The 22,055-nt window shown below is 24.6% G+C and overlaps 2 protein-coding genes and 1 long non-coding RNA gene across 5 annotated transcripts in view; 1 reads left to right on the plus strand and 2 right to left on the minus strand.

Annotated features, from left to right (window-relative positions):
• LOC127276899 (uncharacterized) lies at positions 1-16,825 on the minus strand. Of its 3 annotated transcripts, none has more exons than XM_051297593.1 (9): positions 16,777-16,825; positions 3,535-3,690; positions 3,077-3,367; positions 2,824-2,988; positions 2,438-2,628; positions 2,219-2,378; positions 1,939-2,101; positions 1,137-1,589; positions 1-1,037 (listed from the first exon to the last, which is right to left on the minus strand). In XM_051297593.1, the coding sequence occupies exons 1-8, from the start codon at positions 16,783-16,785 to the stop codon at positions 1,177-1,179; spliced, it is 1,548 nt and encodes a 515-aa protein (XP_051153550.1). In that variant the 5' UTR covers positions 16,786-16,825; the 3' UTR covers positions 1-1,037; positions 1,137-1,176. The 3 variants fall into 3 exon arrangements, with proteins under 3 accessions (XP_051153550.1, XP_051153551.1, XP_051153548.1); XM_051297594.1 differs by lacking the exon at positions 16,777-16,825 and adding an exon at positions 16,477-16,596; XM_051297591.1 differs by lacking the exon at positions 16,777-16,825 and having other exon boundaries at positions 3,535-5,753.
• Positions 10,587-22,055, plus strand: part of LOC127276900 (uncharacterized) — a 13,161-nt gene continuing 1,692 nt past the window's right edge. Inside the window, exons 1-2 of the long non-coding RNA XR_007842277.1 lie at positions 10,587-10,856; positions 12,719-12,811. This is a non-coding gene — a long non-coding RNA (uncharacterized LOC127276900). The remainder of the gene's footprint in view (positions 10,857-12,718; positions 12,812-22,055) is intronic.
• The window catches only part of LOC127276898 (GTP-binding protein 1), an 8,002-nt gene continuing 6,462 nt past the window's right edge, over positions 20,516-22,055 (minus strand). The window contains exon 10 of the mRNA XM_051297590.1: positions 20,516-21,724. Within this exon, the coding sequence (XP_051153547.1) occupies positions 21,468-21,724 (257 nt within the window). The 3' untranslated portion in view covers positions 20,516-21,467. The remainder of the gene's footprint in view (positions 21,725-22,055) is intronic.

The raw sequence follows: 22,055 nt of genomic DNA on the forward strand, positions 1-22,055 counted from the left end.
TTTTATGGCGTTGTTAAAGATCTCAGTGCTTACAAAGTTTATCAGTTTTTATTTGAAAAAAAAAAATAAGTTATTTAGTAGTAGTAAAAAAAGCAGTTATTAACACCGAGTGCAATTAATTATATATAGTAAGAATTTAGCGTTTGTGTATGTATGTATGTGAGTACGTATGTATGCGTGAGTTTAATAGTAAAAAAAATTGAGGTTAATTGTAAATTATGCATTTTAAAAAGTTGTTTTAAATATATTTAATATAGATTGTAGTGGAAATAAGAATTTAATTTTGTTTATTTTTAATATTAAGAATGTTGGATAATTTTGACTAAACTACAATTAAAATTTTATCAAAGGGATGCTACTACATTTTTCAATCCTAAATTATCGAAATTGTCAGAGTAAAAGTTAAAACATTATTTTCTGTTTTCCTTGACATTTTCCATAAGTCGATAACGGAGCAGCCGGGTTCAAAACTGCCAGAGGTTTAGATTAATAATTTTATTTAAATAATTCCGCGGACGTCAATCGACTGCAGGTGGGCAGTATAATAAAATATTACGATAATAATTAATAAAAATTGAGACTATTTCTTTACAAGTCAAAATTGAGGGGGGCGATGTTGGGCGAACCCAAATAATAAGTTCCCTGCGATATTAGTTATAGATATAAATAAATATATATTATACATCTTCCTCTAAGGCTTCTAGAGCATTTTCTGTTTTTAAGCTTTGTTCTGCATTTAATACGTGCTCTGGTGAGTCTAGCTCACCAGAACTATAATTATGTTGTTTTTGTGTTATAATTTTGAATCTGTTTTTGAAAGTCTTAAAGTTGCCATGTCCAGTGATGAATTGCGTTGTAAAGCGACTAGGTCGTATCCAACTGCTCTTCATTCTGGTCTTAATATTAGGAAAATACTTATGTTTCTCTGCCCTTATACTTGAAAGCTCGGAATGAGAGTAAACTTGTCGATTTCTACCGGCGAGAAAATTATCACGTGACGTCAAACACCGCCATTATACATCCAGGGACGTATACACCTGTTAAAACAAAGTCGACTAAAATTTCTAATTACACATATAAAAATCTATAACAGAAAATAAAAAAGAGAGTAATTTAAATTAAAATATTTTATTTACATGATTTTTTTTATTCAATAAGAAATAAAACGAAATTTGTTTATCGATCTCGAATAAGATTTAATAAATTCAAAAGGCTTGAATTAATACTGTTATCATCAAATAATTGATCAAGACATTCGAAGTCAGCTTTCTCAATCCACATTGGTGGATCTAATTCTTTAGTTGGAAGATTACAAAGTAATCGTTCAACTATTGCACAAACTCCACACCATTTTCTAAAATCCAATGGAACTGAAATTTTTCCAACAACATTTTCTAAATGTTTTTCTTGATTATCGCTTAAAGATTTTCCTATTATTTCTTCTAAAGCGGAGAAAATATCGTTTGGAAGAATATAGCGATCTTCATTTAATGATTTATTGCAATATTTACTTAGTACACGACTAAATATTAATTTTCTTCCTTCACTAACAAATACATGTTTTCCAAGGTAATCCAATGGTGTCATACCTAAAGCAAATGAAAACTTTTAAAATGGGATTAATAATTACCAATATATACCATTTCTAGTTGTACGATGCAGGAGTCAAATGGAACACTGTTGGAAATGAAAAGACGGGATAAAAAAAAAAACTTTTTCTATCTCTATCGACTTTTCAATGAGTTGAATCAGTTTTTCTAATAGTGAGATATTTGTTTTGTGTCTCATCATCAGTTGCTACGGCTTTAATATTGTGCAATTCTAAATATTTTAAAGCTATCAATGGTATTAAGAAGACGATATTATTGCATTGTTTATACTGTTTTGGATTAGTAATTAGAAATATAAAAAAAAATTACAACTATTGAAATTACTTACCGATTAAAGATTGTTTGTCCAATATCTCAAATCTTGCACTTTGACGAGAATATAATTTGAATACTTCTTTTCTTTGAGGTTGTACAAAATTCTGACAAGCTCCTCGAACACTTATAAATAAATTGCTTGTTACTCGTAACGCTTCTTGTAGAACTATTTGTTTCTGTTAACAAGAAATTTATATTATACTTAAATGTTCAGGATTGTTTCTAAATTTGAATTTTTTTTAAATTTTAAACTAGATTGAAAAAAAATTAAATATTAATAACTAATTAAATACCTTGATTGAAAATTCTTCTTCAATAGTTTCTCTATCAAGCGCTCGGCTTAAATATTTCAATACTTTTAGGGATATAAAACTAGAGGCCACAGCAGATTGAAAAGATGATTTTGGTAAACGATCAGGTACTACTCTTACATTGTCATCGGATGGTTGTATTCTGTAAAAATTATGTCGAAATAAGTAAAGTTATTAAAACCTCTTCAAATGTTAACTTACGTATCTTTTAAAAAAGTATCATCAATTTGTGATACTTGTGTTTCATTTGGTTCAGGTGGTTCGCGAACTTCAGTGAGATGTCCATGAGCAGAACTACGTCTACATTTTCCTTTTCTAATTGTTTTACCCTTGCGCTGTACGGGAAATTTTGTCATTTCATTTTCTACTCCATCAGCCTTAGGAATTGAACTCTGCAAGTTATTAAATGATTTATAGACATTGGTATATTTTATTTACACCATTGGATTAGTTAAGCACAAAGACGTCTTTAGGATGACTTTAGAACGTTCCAAAGTGTCCTAGGACATTGAACGTTTTAAAAATATTCTGAAATTGTCCCTGAGGTGGTCTGTAACAATGTAACACAAATTGTATTAATTACTTACCAAATTGTTTATCTCAATATTTGATGCCTGTGATGAACTTCTTTGAGACAAAGCTGTTTCTGAGGAAAGACGTGATAAAATTTGATTCTCAACTTGAATGTCACTTTTCTTTGATCCCGATTGTGATTCTAATGGAACTGTTTGCCAATTCAGAGTGTTAGATTCCTGGGCAAATAAATATATTTCAAGATTACTGTAATATCTGGTCAAACGATAATTTTCTGTTTGTAAATCGTAAAAAGAACATTATTACTTCATTTTGTAAGTCAGTTCTTAAGTCCAATACTAGAACTGTACGGCCGTACAGTTGGGAAGACTTTTCAAGATCTCTATCTACCAAATTCACTGATCTAGGTGTTGTAAGTTCGAACTGCAAATCTGTTTTGCTGTTTTTATCATTTTCTCTAGATTTAAATGTTCGAATGTTCCGCTTGTTATCATTATAAAAACTTCCTTCTTGATTCTTCAATTTGCATCCTGTCACTTCACTGTCGTAAATTTTATTAATTTCTGAACAAGGTAACATCATTTTACCCTCAATCACCTTTAAAAAATTAAAGTTCAATAAAAAATCAAAGGGATAATTTTTTTTTTTATTTCTGAATTAAAGACAGGTGTGTTTTTTGGATAGTACTCCTGCTATCGGAAATTTCCGACGATACTGTGACTGCTTCTGTAAAAATTGTTTTAAATTATTAATGATGAACATACCCATGATTCCTTGGCTTTTGTTATAATTTTTTTATTTCTATAGCTCGTTGGATGATTACAAAGAATTGAACAACGTTGAGGGTATGGATTAAGAAGACTGTCCAAAGGACGTATTATAAAAGACGCTGGTTTTGTATATCCAGTCAACTCTATAACCTGAAAAAAAATTCTTCCTTCATTACTATCGTTAAAATCATTAAAATATTTATATAGTAGTAATATATATAACAAGTATTTTAGTCGAAAAAATATTATATGCATTATAACAAATCCTTGAATATAATCATTTATTAAAACATAATCCAATCGATACACAAAATAATATTTTGTTTTTCGAATCCAACGCTGACCAAAGTGAGATCCAACCAAATAATCACATAACACATTCAATGATTCAGGTAACAGGAATTAATAGAACACGTGTATTTATGAGATTAGAAAGAACTTATCTAGTTGTTTTAGCTACTCTCTAAAGAATTAGCGACTATTCGCTTATTCGTAGCTGCATACTCTGGGCTGATTAAAGTAACGACTATTCGTTAGTAATCCGCGAATTTTCACTAATTAAAATTTAGAGAGTAAACATCTTCCTCAACAGTTTTTCAGTGTATAGCTAGATCAGGAAGAACGACTCAGGTCTGTAGTATTTATGCCTACTAAAGTCTCTCGTGATCTTCAGCTACATCTCAGTGCAGTGGTAAGTTTCATACCACTCGCTCATGATCCTGTCCGATACCAATAGTCGATATTTTCTACTTTGCTGATCCCACGAGTTATTGAGTTGTTTCTTTGATCATCAATATTAACACGTTGTTTGTGAGTGATTCTATTGATTACCAATCATTTGGATTACCTGAGTTCTATAAGTTTTAAACAAAATTTATATTAAATTAATAAATTTTGGTAATTTCCCTTATTTCCATTTCCCTTTTCCATTATATAATCAGCATTGTTTCCGGACAGCTGATTATAGAAGATAATGAAGATGTTCCAACTCTCTTATTTTCTTGAATATGAATCTACGACTCTAGGTAATGAGTTACCTTTCTGCTCAGATGATCAGAATCTCCTTTTCCATCATCCTTTTTTATTTCATAAACTTTTCAGATTCCGTTGAAGCAAATCTCACGAAAATTAAAATGATGAACAACGCTAATTTAACTACTTCCAAATACAATCAAGGTGAGTTCCAAAATTGCAACCTTTGCACAAGATATGTGACGCTTCACGAGAGAAGGGAATCCCCCGAAGTAACATTAGGTTCAGTTTTCCGTGCACTGTACATGAAAACTAAGCCTAATGTTATTTCGGGGATTCCCTTCTCTCGTGAAGCGTCACATATTTTTCCCGTATATTCATTGGAAGAAGGAAACTAACCTTATCCTTTATCCTAGGATAAATATCAGATTCATCCTAGGATAAAGGATAAAATCGCTAATCGAAGAAGATTTTCGGATATGAATTAATAAAGGAATTCACGTAGGAATTATCACTGGAATCCACATAGAAATGTAGGTTAGAATTTACATAAGATTTAATAAAGTTTTCTTCATTGTATTCCATGTAAATTCCTACATAAATTCTAATGTAGAATCCAAAGATAAGCTCTTTCATTAATTCCTGTCCAAGAATTCTATATAATTTTTTTAATGGATTCTATATCCTACATGAGAAGATACATTGATTCCTACATGGTCACCTATGTGGAAATTTACAGTATGACCTGTTATTTTTTAATAATTCCTAAATACCATTATTTACAATATGAAAGTGATATTAAAATGTCATTATTAGAATTTAAATACATACTTTTGAAGTAGAATTACAAGCGCTCTCCATGCAACTAGCAAATAGACCAGTTCTACTAGAAATTCGTGACATTTTGAAATTTGTAAAAAATATCAAGTAAATAAACGACAATTGTACAGTAATTAATGTTTAAAAAAAAAAACCTCGGAACAACTTGAGGCACATGAAATACAATTCAATATTCCTTCCTTTGTTACACGTTACTACGGTCATGATGGATCGATTTTAGGTTCAAATGTATATAGAATATTACGCATTTGGAAGCTTTTGTACTAAAATATCCTTTCTTATAACACAAAAAAAAGAATATTTCAAAGAAAATATAAATTAAATTCATAAACAGTAATTGCATATTTGAATTTAATCTATTAAGCTAAATTTAATTTTCCATTACATTTTTTTATATAATTAGTTGGTAATATTTAAGAAAGAAATATTTTTATACCTCTAAATATTTTTCCATAATTTTTCAATTTTTTGAGACGCATCTTTTTGTGAACATTTAGCTGTGATACATTTACTAAAGATTTGAAAAAAAAAATGACAAAGAATTAACTGAAGAAGTGTAAATTCATATCTAAAAATGGAATATTAGAATCAGGTGTTGTTAAAATTTAAAGAAGTTAAATTATCCGAGAAAGGAGTAAAATTATTAGAGTAACGCTATTAGAAGTTGTACCATCTATATGGAAGAAGTTAAATCATTCCAAGAGGGAGTAAAGTCATTAAAACTTGTGATGCTATTGAGAATTGTTGTATGTACCATCTAAAAGAGAAGAAAAACCATTCGTGGAAGAAGTAAACTTATTCGAATTTGTAATGCTATTAGAAGTTGTTGTATCATTTGAAGAAGTTTTATTATCTGAGAAGGAGGTAAAATCATTAGAACTTGTGAAGCTATCAGGAGTTGTTGTATCATCTAAAGGAGAAGTTAAATCATCCAAGTACGAAGTTCGTTTATATTTTATTTTACAATCGTCAAAAATGAAAGCAATAATAAAAATAGATGTTTTGTATGGATATTATAAATTTTTGAACTAATTCAACCCACATTGTTGACTTTTCTCATTATTTATGGAGCGCCTCTTCCGAGAGGACCAACGTACCATGTACATCTTCCAAAGCTAAGGAAGAAATGATAACTCAAGTATAACTATTTATTTTTTAATATTAATTAATTAAACAATTGAAGAATTAAGAGAATTGGAGGGGATTTTAATTATACATATTTCCAAATTTGAACCAACTGAATTCGGAAATTTTTTCGTCTAATTTTAACTCCGTTAGATCAATATTTAATAATTTTAGATTTACAGATGTTAGTTAGCTGATCTAAACCTATAAGATAAATAATAAATTTATAAAATATCTTAATTTAAAAATGTTTAAAGTACGTATAATATGGTCGTTGTATAATTTTAAAAAAAAACATTTTCTAAAACAAAGTATTACTAAACGCTTCTTAAATCACAGCCCCAACTATGTTTTATAAGAATATGATATATAAAAAAATGTTTTTTTTACTGATTGATAATAGGGAAAAGTTTATTTTCATTTTCCGTTTATATATATAAAAAAAATAGAAAATCTAGTTTTAAATATTTTGAGCCTACGGGAAAAATTTTAATGTCGTCTGATGATAGAATCGCGTGACTGCACGGATCAATAGTTTACTCGCTTACATATAGCTATGCGTTGAATCCTACATTTAAAATAAGTATAACTTGCAAAGTCAAAAATAGTTTATTCCTTTAATCGAGAAATATTTATATACAATTCTTGTAGTTAACTAACTTTTATGCTAATCTATTTAATAAATCTGGTTTAGCAAAAAAAAAAAAAAAATTGTGTTGAAGATTGTGCACTTAGTAGAGAGTTTGAAAAGACCTCAATTTTTCTTTACCAATCTGAAACTTAATTTAAAGTTCAATTATCATTATTATTAAAGTTTGAAAATATTCTTTCCCAATTAATCTGTAAGTTTTCAGCAAGCTTGCAAATCTCGTAGTACGCAAGCTTACAATAGCAAATAGCAAAATGTCCTTACAACTTTATAGCATGCAAATTTTGTCTGAAATCTTACAAGTTGATTGGGTTAAGTATACCTCATAAAACCTTACACTGTAGTCAAAATTTCTACTCAAACATTATAATTCAAAATAAGTTCGATAAAAATCTAGAACTTGAATTACAAATTCAGCAACAATTCTTCGATAATCCGAATTTAGTCCAGTTAAATATTTTCAATTTTAATATTAAAAATTAATTTAAAGATTTTTAAAAACTTTTTCGATAAGTATAATAATTTATTTCATATTTAACGTAAAAGTCTTGAAAAGTTTTAAAAATTAATTTTAAAAGTCTAACAATTATACACAAAATTAGCATCAATTGGTATTTCTTTCATACAGAATTAAAAGTATACTTTTTTTCCCCGTGTAAAAGATTTTAAGCCTAAATTGATGAAATCGGCTGCGGATTTTTAAAATTAATTTATTTTTTCTTAATTTTTTTTACATTAAATTGCTCTTAAATTAAATTAAAAATTACACAAGACTCACGATAGAAAAATGTTTAAGATCTTGTACAAGGATTTTCAACAATGATGATCCTGGATTAATCCGAAAAAAATCCCGATCCCGAAATCAGATTTCAAAATGGTGGATCCAGTATGGCGACCAAAAATTTTTAATTTCATCAGATTCGCTAGAAACTTGTTCCTTAAAGATTTTTGGGGTCGCTTAATTCAAATTTAATGTTAGTTTTTCAACATTCAAAATGGCGGATCCATGTATGGCGAACAAATTTTTTTTTAATTTCATCGTATTCGCTTGAAACTTGTTACTCGGGGGTTTTTGGGGTCACTGAATCTAAATTTGATGTCGGATTTTAAAAATTCAAAATGTCGAATCCAATATGGCGATAACAAATTCAAAATTTGATCAAATTAGCTCGGAATTTGTTTAAATTTAAAATCTAACATAAAATTTGGATTCGCTGATTACGAATCCGGTGTTAGTTTTCAAAAATTAAAAATGGCTGATGCAATATTTCGGTCGTCTTTTTTTAAAAATTGATTTAATTTGCTCAAAACTCATCAGTCGGGGGTTTTTGGGGTCGCTGATTACGAATCTGAAGTCAGATTTTAAAAATTAAAAATGGCGGATATAAAATGGTGGTCGATTTATGTTATAACTCAATATTTTTTTTCAAAACTCGTTACTCGAATATTTTTGGGGTCGCTGAATACGAATCTGAAGTCAGATTTTAAAAGTCAAAATGTCAGATTCAATATTACGGTACGTTTTCTTAAAATTTAATTTTTTTTGTATTTTATGTTATTTGGGAGTTTTAGAAGTCGCTAATTTTTAAAGCAAAGGAGCACTTGTATAGTTTTTAGCCAAGTGTCTTTGAAACCTTTTATGAACCACTGCATTGTAATTAACAGTGTACATTTTTTAGTTCTTTGATTCAATCTATGTAAAAGAAAGATTTAAATTAACAATAAATGTGACCAACTTACAGAAGTTCTTCAGTAAACCAAAATTTGACAACATATTAGCATTCTGCGACCCCAAAAACAACTGAGGAACCAGTTTTGAGAAAAAATATTGAGTTTTAAAAAATCGACTACCATTTTGAATCCGCCATTTTGAATTTTTAAAATCTGACTTCAGATTCGTATTCTATGACACCAAAAACTCCCCTGTAGCAAGTTTCGAGGAAAAATATTAAATTTTTCAAAATCGAACGTCATTTTGGAATCGCCATTTTGAATTTTTAAAATCTGACTTCATCTATAAACAATTTCATAGTGTCAAAAAAAATAACGGCGTGGTGTGCAGGTTGAGACACGTTATGGTATGCAGGTTGAGACTCGCAGTGTCGAAGTTATTTCACTATTCTCAAAGTTGTGACTAATGATGCAGATTTTGACTAAAACTTATGAGATTTAAAATGTTTCTGTTCTTTATCTTTAGAACACTTCAAGATGAAATTTTTTCTTTTTTATTTTCTTTCTTCAGATTAAGTTTTTATTTTTTTCTTTATAGGCTAAGACTTCAAAACAAAATAAATAAACAATTGGAATGTTATTTTATTTATTTTGTTTCAATCTAAAATGAATGTGTCTCAATCTGCATACCAAATTTTTTTTCGATTAAAAATCACATGTTCAAAAAATCAGTCATAAATTTTTTTATTTTTAAAGAAAACAATTTTTTAATCCAGGACAATACTTTTTAAATAGCATATAAAACTTTTTGCTAATGTTTGGTTAAAAATATTCCCGATAAACAAAATTTGTTTCAACCTGCATAGATCTCCCCTAGATATTCATTTTTTTCATAGTTTTATTAATTTTTTTTTTCTAATATCTAATAATAAATTAATAAGACTTAAAAAAATTTTAGTCGACTAAAGAAACACTAAAATTTTCTCAATATATTAATAATTAATAAACTTTTGAAAATTTTTTTTATGTCAAAAATATTGAATTAATACAAGCAATTAATTTTGTATTTACTGGCCGGACAACGAAGTAGATATAGATAATAGATTTGTATAATAACCGTCTCCCCTATATATATATATATGTATATATATATATACTTAAACAGTATAGGCAGATGTTTTTTTAGTTTTAACTGAAAATGGCAATCTCATTGAGAAAAAGGACATTTGTATAATTTGGAAATTTTTTTTTTATTACTTTACAATGTTATTATAAAATCAATAAATATATTAAAATATTCAAATTTAAATATTTAATATTTATTGTAAATTATTATTATTGTTTTATAAATAATTATAAATTAATTAATTTATAATATTTCCTAAAATAATAGGAAAAATCTAGTTTTAATCATTTTTGCAAATTTTCGAAAAAGTCGATTTCGATATTTAAAATTTTTTAAAATCATTTATTTTTGCAAAAATTATTATTCTCCATTAAAATTAAGTTAAAATATTAGAAAAAATCTAGTTTTAATATTTTTTTATGGTTTTTGCAATTTTTTGGAAAAAGTCGATTTCAACAACGAAAATGTTTAAAAATCATTTATTTTTGCAAAAATTATTATTTTTCATTAAAATTTTTTTAAATAATAGAAAAAATCTAGTTTTAATAATTACAGAAACGTTTCAAAAAAAAAAATTTACTAAATCTCTCTTAAATCAGATTCGGTTTTCTTTTTTAATGTTAAAATTTAATTGTTAGTTCATAAGGACTTTGGTTTTTTTTTTTTTAGCAGTAAACGCATTATTGAACAAGTAACTACCCTTCACAAACGTTAGACATTTTCTAGTGTGGTAGTTGCTTAATAACTACTGCCGAATGAAAAACACACATCCTAAAACCGTCAGGACTCGAGCTGAACTTCGTTCCAGTTCGCTCAAGCTCAACAGACCGACACCGACCTTTGCCGGCTGTTCGGTTTAGTGTACTGTGGTACCTCGAGCGCGACTGTGCTACGAAAGGATTTCTAAATTTCGTTAACTTTATCATTTTATAGGTACGTATATTTAATATAAAATAATATTAAATAATTAAATATGAGAAAAATAATTATATATCACAATAACAAAAATTTTTAATCCATATTATACACTAATTTTGAAAAATTTAATTTATAAATTTTTTTTTATGTATTTAATAATTTACCTATTTTTTGATATTCTAATATATTTTTATTTATAAAAATTAAGAGTTATTAAATTTTTTAAATAATACAGAAAGATTTTTATCAACATTCTGTTTAGTTTTGTAACAATTGTAGTTATAACAGTAATTTTAGTTATAAAAATTTAGTAATAATTTTTTTTTTGAAAGAATTTTCTTTCTAGATTTTTTAATTTCTAAATGAAATTTTGAATTCAAAATTTTTATTGAAGTTACGTAAATTTATTTTCATTGACGTTTTTTAATTTTTAGCCAAAATTTTAATCCGTTTTAGTTTTTTCGAGAAGAGTTATTAATCGTAACCGACGGTTATACCCAATTTAGGCCAAACAAAAAAATTCACTTTAAAATTTTTTACAACTTAAGAGAAAATAAAAAAGTTTACTTAAAAATTTTTTTTACAACTAAGAACAAAGTAAAAAAATTCACTTTAAAATTTATGTTTTATATAATATTTCAAAGAATATTTAAATATGTATTTACAGGTCATTATTTTAATAAATGAAAATCTAAAATTTAATAGTTACACCGAGAAAAATGGAAAAACGAATAAAGTAATTTTTATTACTTTAAAAGTTACTCCTGAAATAGTAAAATTTATTCCTGTAATACTAAAAATTATTCCTGAAATAGTAACTATTTATTATTTCTGGAATAAAAATTATCAGAAATGCGCAGAAACTGCGGATAGTTCAGGTTTTACTTTTAAAGTATATAGTAAAAGTTACTTTATTCGTTTTTCCATTTTTCTTCGTGTAATGATTTACTTTGGAAAAAACTTTTTTTTTCGTTTTTTTTGAAATTAACTAGTACATAGATCATTTTAATATTTAATCCATCATTTTACTAAAAATAAAAAAATTCACTACAAAATTTAGAATTTCAATATTTTTTATTTAAAAAAAATTTAATCCAAAATTTTTTTAAAAAAATGTTATTTTTTTCAACACTCTGAAAATCAATTTCTATTAGATTCGCCTTATTTTTCAACTCTCTAGATCAAAAATTGTAAAATTAAAGGAGGTAACATTTCTTAAAAAATGTTTTATTTTCTCCAGTTAATAAGTTGTTCCACGTGGAATTATCCTTTATATTTAACATTTAGAATCTACTTTAAAGAGATAAAAAATTATTTTGTCAAACATACGTCCTGGTAGGTCGGTTAGCGTTCTTGATTTAAGTGCATAAGATCCCGGGTTCAATCCCTCTCACCGTTAAAATTTTTTTCATAGAAATTTAAGTGTAAAATTAATTCATGAATATATAGGTATATCTACAGATTAATAACGCTGCAAAATTACGAATTATATAATAAATAAATAATAATAATAATAAACGCCACTGTTTAATTGTTTAAAATCAGGGGCGTAGCCAGAAATAAATTTCGGAAGGGGTTTTGTGCCTTAAAAATCGTAAACTTATATTGAAAGACATAACTATGATAAAATTTCAGGAGGGTTTGAACCCCCAAACCCCCCCCCCTTCCTGGCTACACCCCTGTTTAAAATATTTTAATTTCATAAAATTTAATTATTTTAAAATATTTTGTTATTAAGTTTTGTTGTTTTTTTTTATCAAAAATGAAAAAATAATTTTCTTTTAGATTTATGGCAATGATTAAAATTTAAAAATTTCAAATATTAAAAATATTAAATACAATTAAATTTAAAAGATATTTTTAATTATATTTTGCAGATTCACAAAGCAATTCTCGAAGTTTCTTTCTGAAGTTGACTTCTAGATTCACCGCAATACTTCTGAATAAACCAATCATCAAAATTACTTTCTGTAAATATTAAGGTTTTCTGTACAAGAGGGCACCTTTGTAAAAAATTTTTTTTTTAAATCAAGTTGAATGAAAAAAAAAATTATATATTTCAGCAATTCGATGTAAAATTAAAAATCGACATTTTAAATTCGGTTAAATATATATATTACCTTCGTTTTTGTTTTTATGGAATATATGACAAACTTCATTTTGTATAAAATTATAAAAAAAAATTTAATAGTTCAGTAAGATTATTTAAAAATTGAAGAAAAACTAAACTTTTTTTATTTGTTTAAAAAATCTAAATTTAACAATTTCACAGTTGAAAGTCATTTAAAATAGATCTATTTTAAAAAAAAAACGTTGAAAAAATTTATAACTAAATTTTTGCTTCAAATACAAAAATAAAAAAAAAACGAATAAATTTTTTTTCAAAAAGAACAACAAAAATTAACCGGATTTAAAATTTCTATTTTGAATTTTATACAGAATCGACAATTTATTTTCGGTTATGAAAAAAAGTAAATTATTTTTTAAAAAAATACAATTCACAATTTAATGTACCCAGGTATATATAAATTGTAAAAATTTTCTCAATATAAAAGGAATAATACGTTATTTGATTTTTTTTTTACATTTTATTGTTTCAAATAAGAATATTTTTTTAAGGAAAGATAATTATTTTTCTTATGATTATTCGAAATAGAATAATGATTTCTTTTACAAAAAAAAGTTCTTTTATTAAATTTAAGTTTATTATTCTTAATAATAATTTAAATAACTATTATTATTATTATTTTATTAACTATTATTGTTATTAATTTTTTTTTTGTACTCCAAACATTTTTTCTTTTTTTTTTCTATATGTAATTACTAGAAAAAATTATTATTTTTATATAAATAATTGTTAAAATAATTATAAACAAGGAAATAAGGATCATCAGCACCGTAAGAAGCGTTCTGGCAAGGCTTGGCACTGGAAGAATTCACAGATGTGTAATGTATAATCGTGGATCTTGCAATGCCATTACTTGCTGTGCGCTGACCCAACATTTTTCGTAATTAGAATAATTAATGTAGTATCTAACGTAAGAAATAAATTATTGTACCACATAATCCCTTAACAAAAATTAAGAAATATTTTTCATTTTTATTTTTTCACAATTTTTTTAACTAACTTAAAATAAATTAATCCCTGTAAAACTTATTACATTTTAAAAAAAAACACATCATAAACTACCTCAGATTAAATTTTATTGCAAAAAAATATTAAATACCGACTGTATACACGTTTGAATACGTCGGGTCCAGCCGACCCGTTGTGCCATTTACGTTCGAATGCGGAATTGTGCCAGTTAAGAGTTAAAATAATTTTTTGTACCTATCCCAGTAGGAAGCAAAAATTAAGAATTGAATATTTTTACTTTTTCATAGAAAATGATGAATTAATCAATTTTTTTTTTTGAATTTCATTTCTGTTAAATTCTTTTGTATTCTCTGTTGGGGCTAAATTTCCCCTAAAATTTAAATCTAATCTAAATCTATTATATTTTTTAATATTTCGCCATTTTGAATTTTGAAAAACTAACATCAACGACCTTAAAAAATCCCCGAGTAACAAATTTCAAACTAATCTAAATAAATTTACTTTTTTTTTTTTAATTTTGACCGACATTTTGATTCTTGTGAATTATACGGCAGAAAGGCCAATCATCAATTGTGATGATCTTTCGATCTGACAAATTTCATTCAATTCCGAGTGATACACCTGATAATGTTCCCTTGTTAGAATGAGGGTTATAAAATGATAATATAATTGTCTTATAAGTGTATTGTGTGCCAATGTTATTAATATTACTATAGATGTATTACACTGTATATGTAAATGTAAGTTCGTTGTACTGTCTTAACACATTTGTCATTTGCAATCATTTTTTTTTCTGTTTTATTTTTAATTAATTTTTCTTTAATTACTATATTAATAATCTATATTTAATAATTATTATATTTTTCATAAAATTTTTAAATAATTCAGAAGTTAATATGAATTTTAAATAGAGTTTATAGATAATATTTTACCGAATTTTAACATTATTCAAAAAGTTTAGAGAATATTCAAAAACAAAATTTTTATAGATAAAATTAGAATTTTTGGAAATTGTCAACATTCAAAATTCAGCATTTTTATGTGTGTATGTATGTAAAATGTGTTAATGTAACATTGTTATTCATAATTTCATAATAGACGTATGTATATAGTATAATGAAACTTTGTTTATACTATAAATAAATATAACTTTTCCTTATGTATTGATTATTTGTAAAAGACCTCAATCTTCTATTACTATTTTAACTATAAGGCATAAATTATTAATTATCAACTTAATTGTTGGAGAAATTTATTCATTTTGCTAATAGCAGTTATATACAAATGAAGTAAAAAGTCGACAAACTTGCAACTCTTATCTTTCTTCACTGTATAAAAAAAAGTTTTAAGTTAGAGCTTATTTCAGGTATTAAAACAAAAAATGAATGACGATTTATTACCCAAATTTGTTCTAAATTAACAATTTTTTTTTAACAGTGTTGCAAGTATATAATATAAATTAAAATAATAATAATCAAAAATATAAAATTTATAATTTAAACAAGATTTTGTTTTTTGATTAGGGACTATTTATATAAATTATAAAAGGCCTTAAAGGGAAAGAAGGGGAGTCAAACTATTTCTTACGATCAGCAGAAAAAAAATAAGACTAATATTTGCAATCTCTTAAATAAAGAGATCGAAGGGGTTAAATTTCCAAAAAAAAGCGCAGTTTCGACAAAATTCAAAACAGTCAAGTAAAAAATCCCTGACTTTAGATTGAATTCTCTTTTTTTGTCATCGTTATTATTATTATTATTATTCAGTTTAGAAAAGTAAAATAAAAACTCTTCTTTTTTGTTTTGGCCTATACGACTTTTATTAAAATTTAAAAAAAAAATTTTGTCGGTGTCACTAATTTTTAAAAACAATTGTCAAAATTAAATAAAATTAAAAAATCACAAATAGATGTCAAAACAATTAAAACATTAAAAAAAAGAAAAAATAATAAAAGGAAGATGAAACCCTTTGAAATTATTATTATTATTATTATTATTATTCATAATTAATATTATTATTATTATTTTATGACTTAAAGAATTTCAAAGAAACTAAGGTTATTATTTATGTTAATACAAGAATCATATAGGGTAAGTGCATCAATTACGGCGCGTTCATAAAAAATAACTTCTTACTATTATATTTAATATAATTGTTGGAAAATAATTTTAAAAAATTATTTTAGGGTCAGTTGGGTACGGAACCTTAAAAATAAAAATTTTAGTTATATTTATAAAATATAATGACTAGAATGGATTAAGTATCGATAAAATTTTTTTTCATAGGAAACTATTAATTTCCCAAAACGAATAGAATTTAATAAAATATTAATAAAAACTGTTTAATATAAAAGTATAACAAATTTTCAGTGGATAGGATTTGATTTGAGTTACGTTCAAACCTTTTGATAAGAAATTTTTAGATTTTCCAACGGTTAGAATTTGATAGAAAATAAAAAAATAAAAATTAATAGAAAAGTATTAGATTTTCCAGCAAATAGAATTTGATTGAATTTTAATACAAAAATTTGATAAATACTTATTAATTTTTTCTTCGTATAAATTTTGATAGAATTTGAATCAGAACCTTTTGATAATAAAGTAATACATTTTCATTTGGTATTAATTTTAATAGAAATTTTATCCAAATACTTGATAGAGATTGATTAAATTTTCCACTTTCCTATAGAAAAGGATAGAAATTATCAGTATTTGATAACTTTTGATTGAAATTTCAATTCTTAGATTTAGATTTTATAGAAATTTTATCAAATCCAATACTTTTTAATACTTTTAATAATAAGATAATTAGTTTTTTAAATAATTCTGTCACACTTACTGCGGACATTTTGCACAAGGTAGTAAGAATCAAAAGTTGTTCACAGGGATGTGTAGCTAAATTTTATAATGTGGAACGTCCAAAATATTGCTTATGTAAAATGTGTTTAGTGCAACATTTGGGACGTTTCACTCTACAATTTGTATACATCCTACACATCTCTGTAAACAATTTTGAGTTTCATTACTCTGTGCAAAATGGCCAGTAAATTTTTATAATAAATAGTAAATAGAATTATAACATAAATATAGTAAATAATAATAAAATACATTTCTATACATACCGAGATTTAAAGAAAATAGTTTCTAAATATTAAATTAATATTAAATTTTCATTTAATCGTCGTATAAAAGTGGAAATAATTTTCGGTTGTTTCTTTTAATAGAAAATTAATAGAACTTTCATAAAAAAATCGTATAACACGGTGAGGCTCGATTAACTTTAACTCAAAAGTCTCCCCACACTAAATGTTTTTTTTTACAGAAATTTGTTTAATAATAAAATTGAAATATTTTAAGCCTAAAATAAAAAAAAATCAGCAAAGGGATTTTAAAATTAACTCGATTTTTCTGAAATTTTTGTAGGTTAATTGCTCTTATTTCTTTAAAAGTTGACATTTTTGGTTCTTTTCTTTGTTGTTAATCTTTGTTAAATTTAAAAAAAAAAACACGAAAAAATGTGTTTTTTCTTACTTTTTAGGTTATATTTCATTAAAAAAATATATTAAAATACTAATTCAAAGCAGGGGGTTTCAAAGTACCTATTTCCATCTTAAAAATAAAGAATTATTTAACTTTAACCGTTTGAAAGTTATAGCATTTTTAGAAAATAAAAATGAGCAACCAGAATTTTTTTCGAGGAGAAAAAGTAGATTTAGATAGTTAAATATACTTGGAAGACCAAATATTTTGACTGTATTCTAAAAGTTGATTAAATTTCAAGCAAATAAAAATGGAAACAATTTTGAAAGATTAATTTTTCACTTAATTTAATCGAATTTTCATTTAAACATTGTACAAAAGTAAAAAGAATTTTCTGTTGTTTTTATTAATAAATTTTTTAAATATTTAATATTCGTTTAAATTACAAATTTTAAATAAAAAGTTATTTTATAGAGAAATTCTGTAAAATAAGAATTCAGTATCTAAAAATTTTGTTAAATAAAAATTCGTTTAAAAATTTAAAATCATGTTAAATGCTAATTTGAAAAATAAAAATTATTGTCAGCAAAAGGCGACCCCAAGTTTTTTCAAAATTGTTCCTATGATTATACAGAAAATAAATAAAATTCACAATATTTTAATTCTTAATTAATACTAAAGAATTAATTTATTATTCATATTCTAGGAAAATTCGTACAACATTAAGAGAATAATAATATTAAAATGACTTGGCGGAAAATTATGAAATAAATCAATAAAATATTCTATCGCATGTTGTGTCCAAAAAAAAAAAAAAAAAATTGGGGTCTTGAATTTTATTAATGAATAAGTAAAAAATCCTTTATTTATGAAATGCAATAAGATTTTTTTTTTGTTTTTAATATAAAATTATATTGTTTTAAAACTTTCTCACTTTTCTTTTTGTAAATTACCACTAAATAAAATTTTACTTGAAAAATTTGTTAAAAATAGTTAAAATTAAGTTTAAAATTTATATTACACAGATTAGGGAAAAGAGAATTTTTTTTAAAACTACAATAATAAATAATCAGAGGGGATAAAAATTTTGATATACAAGCGAGAATTTAAATAAAGTTTTAATTAAAATTTTAATAATGAAAGTTTAAAAATGAAGGAAAATTAAAAATTATTTATTAAAAAGGTAATTAAAAAAACAAAGTTTAAAAAAAAATTTGAAAACAAAATTTTGCGACAAATTTAATGACTTCTTCAGGAAGTGTATTAATAAGCGCCTATAAAATCTATATTTTCTAAAAATAATTTTCCACACCTAGTTTCTTTTTTTTTTATATCTGAATAGCATAATAAAAGTGATTTGATAAAGAGAAATTTTTAAAATCGATAATTTTATTTTCCTCAAACTAGAAGTTAAAATGTTTGAGTATTAGAAAAATCATATTAAAAATTGAATTTAATTTTTTTTGTCATCAATAAAATTGTTTAAGGAATATTATTTTCATAAATCATTGTGTATCATCAACTGAACAAAATAGATAAAGTACACTGGCTAACTGTTAACAGTGTATACTTCTTCCTATGAATTTACCTGAACATAATCTACGATCAGTTGTGTACACGTAAGTTACCATGCCAACACTACGGGGTCGATAAATACCCTCAAACTCACTAAACTCACCTTCCAAGTCAAACTCTTTCGAATGATGTTAACATTGTTTCATTCTAATACAAGTAACATTAAAAATGATTTCAATGAATTTATATTATTATTCTTTAAATAACAAAAAAATTTCTTAAGCAGGAGGAAAAAAAAGTTCTAATTTTTGTTAGAATAAAAATGTTTAGAATTTAAAAAGAAATTCTTTTTCTTCATTTTATTTTTTAACACTATGACATAATTAAAAAACGAGTTTTTTTAAATACAAAAAATTTAGTTAGAATTAATTAAATAATAATAATTTATTTATTATTATTGAAAAAAAATTACATCAGATTTATATTAATAAGTTATTAATTAATTAATTTATAAATATTAATATAACTCTCACATGGATTGAAAATTATGAAAAGATTGATAAATATCCTATATTGTTATAATTGACAAAGAATTTATTATATTTATAATAGTCAACAAAGAATACAATTATAGAAATAACAATCAAATGAGTAAAATATTATATCTTAGTGCAATAAATTCCTTATTCTGGATTCTGTCCCAATGTGTTAAAATACTATTCGCTTTTTTTATATATATTTTATTTTTGGAAAAATTTGATCTTTTCTTATGTATTGATTTTATTGACAGAACAGTCAAGAAAAAGTTAACTCCTTAAACTTTGATACAAATTCTTGATGTGAAATATTAATTGAATTGCAATTGGTAAAAGAGAACAAAATTTATATGTAATTGTTACAAAATAGTGATAATAAGAAAATTTCATCTATAATAGTTAGAGAAATTGTCATTTTGCTATTTTATAAAAAAAAAAAATTTGAATTTATTATTTTAGTAAAAAAAAAAATAGCTGTTAAATTATACGTAAAGTCTGTTCTAGTTTGCTATCGATATATATTTAGGGAAACCACCTTTTTAAAACGCGCTCCACCTCTTGGGTGGTGCGGAAAGGAGTACTACGAACTCTTTAAAAAATGTGACTCAGCAGTCGCAGTGAAATCACTGCCTTATACATATAATAACCCCTAGCAGTTATTTTACTGCTTGTATTATATGTAACTCATTTTGATTGATTCATAAAATATTAATGAATTTTGTTTCAGTTTCAATCAGGGAATAATTTTCTATTACATAATAGAATATTTCACATAAAATAATTATTTAGAAGTAAAATCATTAAATGAAAAAAAAGTTAATACTGAGCAAAATTAACTAAATACAATTACAAATTTAACAATTCATCTAACATCGCTAAAATATCCATAGTCCATAGAGACGAAAAAAAAAATGTTAACAGGGAAAAATTTGAATGAAAAACAATTGTATAGATTTGTAAAAGCAAAGAATATATTCTTTAATAATTAAATTCAATTTACATTTTTCTTTTGTCGATAATATTAAATATATCTTATTCTAGCTTCTGAAAATCTGGATTACATAAAACGAAAATAAGTTAAAATTTTTTAAAAAAATAGACTTCTAATGATAAAACATTAATTTACGATAATCGTATAAAGGTTTAGAGGTTTTTAATTTAAAAAGTGGTCAACTCCAAAATTTGACTGTTGTACGTTTTAATATTATTTATCATTTTATAAAATTCCTTCTCTATGAGAAAGCAATATATATTTAAATATTTTATCATTTTAACAAAAATATATATATATATATATTTATATATGTTCTAAATTTATTAAATATACTTGACTCAGAGATAAAATAAAAAATTGTATCAAAAAAAATAATTCCTGTTTTTGTAAATTTTCCCATTTTGTTATATACCAATGGTTAAGCTTGGAAATTACTCTGAGTTACGCACATCTTTTTACATTTTATATATGTATAATTAGTTACATAACATTATCATAATTTTATGAATAATTTTATAAGAATTGTAATGAAGAATTACAAAATTTAACAAATATAGAATCAGAATTACTCAAAAGGATCATCTAAAATTAACAAATTTAATTTTTAATATTAAATACTTTTTTCACTTCTACTGTGATCAAAATAAAGTTTCTAAAAATATTAGAAAAAAAAAATTGTTAGTTATAAACAATTGAAATTTTTAGCTTGCTTATAACTAACAAAAAAATTCCTTTTTGGTCTAATATTTTCAAAAAAAATTTTATTGTAGTAGAAATAAAAAAAACGATTTAACATTAAAAATTAATTACTTTTTGAAAATTTCATAAAGAGAAATTCTGACTAAATGAAATAAATTTCTTTATAATATTTATGTAATATTTTAAATGGAAACTGGATTTACTGTATACTTAGTTTTCTAATTTTTGAATTACAAAAATAAATAGATAATTAAAAGTTGCTTTTTAAATACAAAAAGAAAAAAAAAATTATCGATATTTTATTTTTTATTTCGTGTACTCAACTCTATTGGATTTATTTACTCTGTTACTTTGTACGTTACTAGATCCTGTGTGTGGTATGAGACGCATTATATTTCCAACTGCTTTTGTACGTCCTTCTCTGAAAACCATGCGTTGTCCTGTTTTCATATATTCTGGATTTTTTATGAATCTAAAATGTACTAAGGCTTTATCTCCTGTTCTTAAACAGTCTTGCGACATTGATAGAATTGATGCCGTTTGTCTAATACTTCCACAATGTACTGAAGAAAATTAAAAAAAATTATAAATTATTAATTAAAATTTCATTCAAACTAAATGATTCATATCAGACGAAATTCATTGCAAATCAGGCAAACATCGTTTTTCTTTACGAAGTTGTAACTAATTTAATTTCCCAAGTTAAAATCGTCGTTTATCTTAAAAATAAGAAAATTTTTTTAATTGTTCTTTTAAAATCTAGCGCCGATATCTTTCTATCGATTTTTTTGTTTGGACATTTGCAATTTCGGATAAATAAAAATCCGGCGTTTTAAGAATTCTATCAAATAACAATTTGTACGAATAATAAAATTCACAGGAATTTAATTATTT

The sequence above is a fragment of the Leptopilina boulardi genome, unplaced genomic scaffold (assembly GCF_019393585.1).
Source record: "Leptopilina boulardi isolate dan_hultmark-lab unplaced genomic scaffold, ZJU_Lbou_2.1 LbouV2_155, whole genome shotgun sequence".
Classification (NCBI taxonomy): Eukaryota; Metazoa; Arthropoda; class Insecta; order Hymenoptera; family Figitidae; genus Leptopilina; species Leptopilina boulardi.